The 9,319-nt window shown below is 44.7% G+C and overlaps 1 protein-coding gene across 1 annotated transcript in view; it reads left to right on the top strand.

The window, feature by feature from the left end:
• Positions 1-8,315, top strand: part of mapk4 (mitogen-activated protein kinase 4) — an 11,227-nt gene extending 2,912 nt beyond the window's left edge. Inside the window, exons 3-8 of the mRNA XM_008279338.1 lie at positions 3,292-3,436; positions 4,956-5,038; positions 5,291-5,369; positions 5,615-5,834; positions 6,637-6,802; positions 7,356-8,315. Of these exons, the coding sequence (XP_008277560.1) occupies positions 3,292-3,436; positions 4,956-5,038; positions 5,291-5,369; positions 5,615-5,834; positions 6,637-6,802; positions 7,356-8,315 (1,653 nt within the window). The remainder of the gene's footprint in view (positions 1-3,291; positions 3,437-4,955; positions 5,039-5,290; positions 5,370-5,614; positions 5,835-6,636; positions 6,803-7,355) is intronic.
• Positions 8,316-9,319: the final 1,004 nt, after the last annotated feature.

Here is a 9,319-nt window from a genome sequence, read left to right as displayed (position 1 = left end):
GATAGATAGATAGATAGATAGATAGATAGATAGATAGATAGATAGATAGATAGATAGATAGATAGATAGATAGATAGATAGATAGATAGATCGCTTGTTGTTGTTGTTGTTATTATATTATCACGGTTATGTGTGCGCGCCTCTTTGTGTAATGTGTGTAAGATGATGCAGGGCTATTTGTGATGCAGTTTTGACACCAAAGCAGATGCCTGCAGTGAATGTGATAGCATCCTCTCTCTTATTTAATAATGCAAAGCAAAAGCACTGCTTTTTCAAGCAGTTAGTGTTAATGGACGTGGGCAGCACTGACTTCAGCTGGATGGAAATTCACAAACAGTATTAGCTTTCATTTTTTTGGGCTGTTAAACAAAACTGGTGGCACCGTTTTCATGCCTCGCTTATACGCCTTTCAAATGGGGTCCCTGCATCACAGTTAACCGTAATCAGATTTGATATTACGGCGTGCTTGACAGCAAGATTGGCGAGTTAAGCGTCCTTACTATTGAAGAATTTTCTTCTCTTCAATTTTCTGTAATTGCTCCCCACAAAAAAACCACAACTCCCTCCCACCTTTCTTTGTACTTGTACACTATACGGTCCATGCGGTATCACAGCGGCTTCACCCGAACACTGTGACTCCGCAGCGCAGTGAAAACGAGGTTGTTTGACGAGCTGTCTAGAAGTGCACTTCTGACTACACAGACAAACATTTACTCAGACGGAGAGAGATGACAGAGGGGGGCTGAGGGGAGCGAGGAAGAAAACAGAGGCAGAAAAACATGATTTGCGATGTTGTTTACAGTCTACACCGGCAGGAACTTCTCTGAGTGTGTATGTGTGAAAGTCACCTGCTGAGGCAGCGCCGGATCTGCCCAGAAATTATTCATGACCTGGATGAAGGACGGAGGGAAAGAAGGGGAGGACAGGTGAATAAGGACAGAGTGTTTGAAAAGTAAACGGCAAGAAAGAGGAAGAGGGAAGAACGGAGGTGAAGGGAAATGAAAAAGAGCAAGATGGGGTGAAGCGTGGGGAACAGTCAGAGCTAATGATGACGCAGAGAAACAGCGAGGTGGGGTGAACAAACAGAGAGGAAAGTGGGAGGTGAAGACAGCAAGAAGAAGGTCGAGGGGGAAGAAGAGAAAGAAAAGAGGAGTGCAGACACCCAGTAGGCCTTTTATAATGATGGATAGCTGTGACACAAAAGGCCGAACGGTGATGAAAATGTGTCAACAGCGTTCCAAAATGAAATCTGACACCAAATCCACGCATCGTTTTGCACAACAAAACACCGAAATATACTATTTTTTCTCTTCAAAGCTGTTTCCAGAGCTGTTCAATGAATTAACTTTCATCATCGAGTAACATGCCATCCTGAAGACGCACTTCTGAAACACTGGCACTCTTTAAAAGTCACCATCTTAAACGCTTGCCATGAAACAGAAAGGAGGGCTTGGATGGAAAGAATGATCAGCAAAGAAGGGAGAGCGGGCCAGATAGATAGAAGAGTGAGAATAGCATGTTGGTGGGTGCATGTTTGTCAGACGATCACAGAGCACTCAGCATCGGTTTCTGTTCTGTTATCTGCTGCCACGCAGACAAGAGCTTGATGAGGGAGGGCATGGAGGGGAAGGAGAGGCTGAGAGTAAGGTCTGTGAGGGCAGAGCAGGCACGGGGAGATGAGGAATAGAGATAAAATAATAAAAGGAGTCCATGATGGAGAGGTAAAGAGGAGAGGAGTGAGAGGGAAGCTCACAGATGCAAAATTCTACAGAAGAGTTCACCGCTAAAGGTGATGTATAGGTGGGAACATTGGCGTGTGGGTGGGCCACAATGAATAAACGCTCAGAGTCATGCCCATAACCTGCTGATTAAGAAGCAATTCACTGTTTTTTTTTTTCTTCCTTCTCCTTTTCCGTTTTTTGCCTGCTTCAAAAGATGAAGAAGGCTTTTCAGCAGTGAAGCAAAAATGTAAAACCACTTCGGGACAGACCTAAAACATAATCTCGAGAGGGCCATGCCCTGCTTAGTGTGATGTTCCGCTGGTGTTACAGCGAGCCCTTGATAATTTAACTGGTGTGAAAAAGCTAACAGAGCAGTTTCTGACATCCATTCCGAGTGTGATAACTCATCTGAATCGGGCTTAATCTCGTACTGCCTATATGCCGTGACCCTGAATAGAGTTAACTCCGCGAGAAGCACCAGACAGAGAGGGAGATAGGTGAACGGTGGGAGGGATGACGCGGGGGTGTTGGGACAGCAGAAGGAAAGGAAAGCTGCAGGATGGAGGAGGGAGGGCTAGAGAGAGATGAAAGAAAGGATGGGAGAAGAGTTGCTAGAGGCCGATTAGACGCGTGCCTTTTCCTTGGGCTGTGCTATGAAATAACATTTTTCAGGGTGGCGCAAATGTGAAAAAAGAAATGTGTGCAATGGCTGTCATTGTGAAACTGTACCGAAAAAACAAATCTGCCATCAGCTGCCGAGAAATCTCAAAATGTGAGAGAATTAGAAGCATATTTCATTCTGCAGACTATAGCCTTCTATTACCAGGACTGTCAAAAAGTTCAGCAGCCCGAGGCGGTGAAGTTTGGCTCAGGAGGCAGGGAAGAGAAAGAAAAGAAATACGATGTAGTAAGTGCAGGTATTTTGAGAGTTTGAGAAAGAGAGGTGGAATGTTATACATAAGAAGCGATGACAGCGTTAATGATAGCAACAGGCGAAAACATCTCATTATCACTACATCTGGTTTGTATGTGAAAGCGCTCGCCTGCGGCTCATCTCCACGCGCAGCATCATCGTTATGCACAAGATGAACATTTACAAAAGGCACAGCAGCCCTAACAAGAGCACAAATGCTGTTACACAGCGGAGCATCAAAGACTTGGTGAAACTCAATCGCCTGACTTCAGGTGGAGAGATGGGGGGAATGTTTCCTACTGCGGAGCGTATCAAGAAGCCGGTTTCCATCATGTAGCTGACATAAAAAATGATGAAGTCTTTGTGCGTGTAAATCAAACTATCCCTTGTGAGCTCCAGTTTCCGTTTTTAGCTACCAACATCAGAACGCTTCCGCTCCACCAGAAATACCAGCCAATAAACTGCCGGCTGGATGCGGTGAAAATGAGTAACTTAACCACCTCAGGCACACACGCAGACTTACACCTGATAGCAATCCAATCTGTTGCATGCTCATCGCTGATATTACTGCAGTATTTCCTTCTGTTGCTCTGTCTTTCAGCTTTCTGTTTTTTTTCTCTCTCCTCTTGTTTTTATCCAATTCACTTACTTCTCCAGGGCTATCTGTCTGAGGGCTTGGTAACTAAGTGGTATTGCTCCCCCCGTCTGCTCCTGTCCCCCAACAATTACACCAAGGCCATAGACATGTGGGCTGCCGGCTGCATACTGGCTGAGATGCTCACTGGACGCATGCTGTTTGCAGGTACCTCTAACTGTTAGTCACGCAGTCTCTATGAAACGATACGAAATATGAGACCGTAATGAAATAACAGCATCTTTTTGATAAAAGTGCAGCCAGATCTGATAATGTTTTTGCTGCAGATGATGGACAGTGCATGTTTAAAATAAGATAAAAATGTGAAATCTACATGTATTGGCACACAAATGTAAAAATATGCACGCTACATTTTAAAGGCAAGCACTCCAGGACGTCCCTTCCATCACTGTCTGCAGTATTGCAGCAATAAGTATAAGAAAGTGGCACCAGACTAGCCGGAACACTTTTATGACTGAATGCAGTGGTACATACGTCTTCTGTGTAAGTTTTTGCCGGCAGAGATGCAGAAAAGGTGCTCAGAGATTGCATCACAGCAGTGGTGGCATCCAGTCAGAGTGAAGGAGTTTGTCTTCCCAGAGTGTCCTCCACCAAAGACACTTTACTCTCCTTCTGCGGGCTACTTCTTTGCCTGACCAGAATAACAATGATGACAGAGAAGTTCTCACTGTTTGAAGCCGACGTAGTTCCTCCTGACAGGCTCGTTTGACCTCCAGCAGCCCTCTGCGCCACAGGACCGCCGTCGCAAACTCAGCAGCGTCGTCTGTTCCCTGTTTGTCGTGCGTGCTAGAGTACCACGCATTAGGTGTTGGAGGTGTTTGCTTTGGCCTTCGCTTGACCAACAGAATATCGTGGAAACGCAATATATTTTTGTTTACCAGAGGGGGGAAACAATGTCGTCTCATCCAAACACACCGCCACTGCTTGCTTGTTCCTTGGAGTTGCTGATTGTGTTGACATAGCACCACCTGCTGGTGTCCGTTAGCAAGATGGAGACGTTTAAAGGACAAATTCGCGCTGTGTCACATGGGTGGAAAAATGATGCTGCACTTCTGTCTGCGAGCTGCAAACGTCACACTTCTAGCTGCATCATAATCAGTGACTTTACTGTATTTATTCTCCATCGGTTAGCAAAGGTGAAATGCACTTTATGGACTTTTTCCAGAGTTGGCAGCATCTGATTCCAAACTGTTTGTGTCCTACAAACAAAAAACTCATCAGGATGTTTAGGGTTGTAGAGCTTTAGCATAATTATTGAGCTTTGCTGGAGTAAACACCTGCCAGTATAAGAAGGACGCAGGATTTTATATCAGTTTGAGTGTGATCAGAAAAACTATATCCCAGAAATCTTTGTTGTTTGAGAAGAAGAGGAGTGACATTTATTAAACTTATTTTTAAACAACTGAGTTAAAAATGGAAGTGCCTTATACAGTATTTAGACAGGCACATTCTTTTTTAATCCCAAACTATTTTAATAGTTTTATAGACTGCAGAACATACAGAATCTCCCCACCTTTCCATATGTTTCAGTTGACTCCTCACACCTCCCAGTTATTCCTTATTGACCCTTACTGGTCTCTTTTTTATTTTTTTATCTTTTTGGCTTATGTAACTGATCCTCTGTCTCTTCTCTGCTTGTCTCCGATTGGTCGGTTCTCTCTCCAAGGAGCTCATGAGCTGGAGCAGATGCAGCTGATTCTCAACACAGTGCCCGTGCTGAGAGAGGAGGACAGGCAGGATCTGCTACAGGTGACGCCTCAGTGGCTGCTGCAATCCTTATGTCTGCAGTCGGATTGTTAACACGGGGTCAGGCCACGTTTGCAGCTTATGATCGTGCACACAAGCATTTCCAACATGGGTCTTAGCTATGTGTTGTGTTCAATTGATGTTTTTAGGAGGAATTACATTCATTAGAGTACCATAAATATGCTAAGGAAATGTACAAAAAAAGAGAAAATAATCCCAACAGCAGTGTGTAATATTTTAACCACACTTCCGCAGGTGATGCCTTCATATGTCAGTCATGGATGGAGAGTGAAGAAACCCTTTTCTGAACTGCTGCCTGAAGTGGATGCTCAGGGTGAGTAGCGGGAATTGAGTGGTGGGGGAGAAAGGGAAGGTCAAGCAGTCTAAAATAGAGTGGAGATGGACAAAAGTGACAGAGGTGTGAAGAGAAAATAAAAAAAAGAGATGCAGAACACTCAGCTCCTCTGACCTGCCACAGATGATTGAGTAGCGGTTTGGAGGATATGATTTAGTTTTGAGAGGAAGATGAATATATTTCTTAAAAAGACCACACTTACACCATTTCTTCTCTCTTTTCAGCTGTGGACTTCCTTGAGCGTATCTTGACCTTCAACCCCATGGATCGCCTGACAGCTGAAGCCGCTCTGTCCCACCTCTTCCTGCAGCAGTACTCCTGTCCAGAGGACGAGCCCACCTCGTCGCATCCCTTCCGCATCGAGGACGAACTGGAGGACAGCCTCGTCACCGAGCAGAGCCTCAGCAACAGCAACAGTCAGGCCTCCAGCATCCACTGGGACAGGTTTCATTACCTTTTTTTTATGATGTGATTTTCCCCATTAATTTTTTAGTATGTTTTAATATGATATATCTAACTGACAGACAGGCAGTGGTCTGTTTTGTTGACTTCTCATGAAATTAACAAGCAACCACTTGTGTCTAAATGCACAACTCTGCCGTCACTAAAGACAAATTCTCAGCCGCACCGTTCTCCAGTTAAATGCTATAACTATGCTTCTGTTCATACACTAGAGCGCCAAGTATTTACATGAGATTTCAGGCTAATCCGCAATCCTATTGGAAATGTTGTCACACTATATATTTCTGCTGGGTATACATCACAGGCGACTTTCCTGCAGTTGCAGTCGTGCTAAACTGCATGTAATCGAAGGATTTAGAAGACTTACTGACATAATTCTAACATCCGTCCATTAGATAAGCAGGGACACCCCGGACAGATTGCTAGTCTATCACAGAGCTGACACACAGGGCGAGACAACCTTTCGTACGCACTCGCAGACAATTTAGAGTCACCGATTCTACCGCAAGATACCATAATTTAATCCATCAATCATATTTTATGACTCTAAAGTGAGTTTTAATCACGAGAGAGTGCCACTTCCCCACGGTTTACCTAGTTAGTCTATTTTATAGATGAAATCAAAGTGGAAATATCAGTCGAAGCAGAACAGTGACAGTAATGAGATCTGACACTAGAGAGAAAGAGTTCCTGCTGGATATCAGCATTTTCTACACCTTGGAAGGACGTCAATACATTATTACATAACGAGATTGACGTAGATTTAATTTGTGCTTTTCTGCAGGTATGAGAACAGCTTATCTACAGACATGTGCTGGCAACAGTCGGGTGGACGGTGTCGCTGCATGCGTCCCGGCCACGGTACCTCCGACCTGGGAGACACTACAGAGGATGAGGAGGTGCAGAGGGACCCCCGGGCCACTTCCACAGCTCTATTAGAGGAGGCTCAGGTTGGATATGCTTTGTCCTTTTGCCCCACGCTGACTGATTTGTACTTGACTCATTATCTTGTGTTAATGATACGCAAAGAGAGATACGAAGAAGGTGGTTAAGCTAATTAGGTTAAAGGTGCATAAATTAGCTCAGGGCTGAGATATTGCACGGCTTTCCTTTTGCAGCAGTGGCATTGTGAGTAATGATGTTTTTAAAGAGTAACTGCATTTCTAATAATCTCGTTGTTTCCCGTGCACACAGACGTCATTCCTCTTAAGAGAAAAATCCTGTTACAATTGATTTTCCTTTAAGCTTTTTATTTGCTTCACAAGCTGCTGTTTGGCAAAATGAAAGTTTCATTAAATAGAAAATTGTCACATTTGTCACAATTGTCAGTTGTCTTTTCTTTTTCCTTTTGAGCTGTCCTGTATGTTTCTTGCAGCATCCAACACTTTAGATACACCATGTCTGTTTTTAGGAGGTTTAGCAACAGATTAGAAGCAATTCAACAATTAAACTTTACAATCTACCTCATCTGCCACCTTCTCCGTCCCCATGTCTCTTATGCAGGTCGACCCACGCAAATATTCCCACAGCAGCTCGGCTGAACGCTTCCTGGAAAACTCCCACTCCTCTCTGGACCGGGCCTGTGGTTTGGCCTACGGGGAGCTTGACTGTGGCCGTTCCTGTGACTATAAAGTGGGCTCTCCTTCTTATCTGGATAAGATTGCCTGGCGGGAGGGAAAGCCACAGCACTACTCAGAGCCGAAGCTGATCTTGGATCTGTCTCACTGGAAGCGTAACACCAGCAGCCACCCTGCGCCTGCTGAGCCTATTGGGGGCAGCATGGAGGACCTGGGAGAGATGAAGGAGGAGGAGGAAGCGGAAGTAGAAGAAGAGGAGGAGACGGGGGATTTATTCAAGGAAATCTCTCGCTGGGTGGAGAGCACCCAGTCGCGGCTGCACTCGCCCAGTCCCAGTCCCTCCCTGGAGCAACGTTCGCCCTCCTACTACACCTCCTCTCCCCCGCTTCCCCTCTCCCCTACTGACCTCCCCACTCCGGTCTTCCACTATACGGAAGTTGTGCGGCAGCCATCAACCGAATATGATGAAGGCAGACTGAGCCCATTTCCCCCCATCACGTCCTCCCCTCACACCCTCCCCTCGCTTCTCCCTTCATCTCCCACGTCTCTGTTTCCTCCTCAGTCACCTCAAACAGCGTCACCCCCCGCCACGCCACATTTGCCTCCCCTAGAATCTCAACCCCTTTCCTCTACTTCCTCTATTTCTCAGTCGGTAAATGCTGACTCCTTGGAGTCTCTTCCTGTCAAGCAAAAAGAGCGTCTGTTTGACCTAGATGTGTTCATATCCCGAGCGCTGAAACTGTGCAGGCAGAATAAAGAGAAGGCAAACGGGAGGAAAGGAAAAGAGGCTGGGTGGATGGAAGAAAGCAAACAGCCAAACATCAACCGAAAGGTACCCAGGCTTCCAGAGCACAGGACTCCTCCACCGCAAACTCCCAACTCTTGATGTTGAATTTCAGCATCAGGTTCACCGCAGTATAGCGTCACAATGGGGTAGCACTTCTAAATGCTCATAGTGCTTCACATAGTGAGGGGTGTCCACGGTTGACTATGCTGCTTAAACATTAGACCTTAGTGTTAGCAGCTTTTGTCTTTCTGGTACTACCGCAACAGCATGCTACTAGCTGTGACAATTAGAAAACCCTCACTTCAACGAGCAATCCTGCAGCTTTGTCATGAGATATTCTCAGGCAATAAGAGGTCAGAAAGCATTTGGGTTAAATATAAATAACCTGCATGCTTTGCATTGCAAATATCAAAGATGTGTCCTGCGTCAGCACATTTATGAATAATCAGCTAATTAATGTTTTCGGTAATTGTCGTTTGACGAGATTTGGCAGCGACTTATTCTGTGACACAAACATCTGCAAATGGCAAAGAGGGAACGGTCAGCTGCTGACGTCCAGACTATCGCTAACAGTCACTGGAGAGGGCTCACTTTTAGGTTTGCTTTAAATGTGTCCTTCTATACAAGATCCTCTACCGTGTGTCAGTCAGTCAGTGAATTTTCAAAATGTCAAGACAGTCTTCCAAAGGTCATGTTCACCAAACAATGACAGCGACACAGGAAATGCGATTTCCAAGAATCTCTGAATGTATTATCTGAAAAACTAATCAGTCATATTATGCTACATGAAAACTATTAAGGATTTTCTTTGTTGCTGTTTCAACACTCCCACAGTGACTTCATGAGTTTAGTCACCGCTACAAAAGTTCTGTAAATTTGTAATAGGTTGTTGTCATATTTATTCTATAGTATATTTCTCAAGATTAACAACAATATTCTTGTGTCTCAAATAATGGTGTATTCTTTGTTATATTCTAGGGCACACATTCATGTTAATTTGGAAACGTGTATTTAGTTTGAATGTGGAACGCTCTAGTTATGGGTCATAAATACCTTCTTGTCTGCCTGATGTACCAAACCAGGTCAATATACGATCATCTCTG

The sequence above is a fragment of the Stegastes partitus genome, unplaced genomic scaffold (genome assembly GCF_000690725.1).
Source record: "Stegastes partitus isolate 25-593 unplaced genomic scaffold, Stegastes_partitus-1.0.2 Scaffold155, whole genome shotgun sequence".
In the NCBI taxonomy this organism is placed as follows: Eukaryota; Metazoa; Chordata; class Actinopteri; family Pomacentridae; genus Stegastes; species Stegastes partitus.
This window is presented reverse-complemented; position numbering and strand designations above follow the sequence as displayed.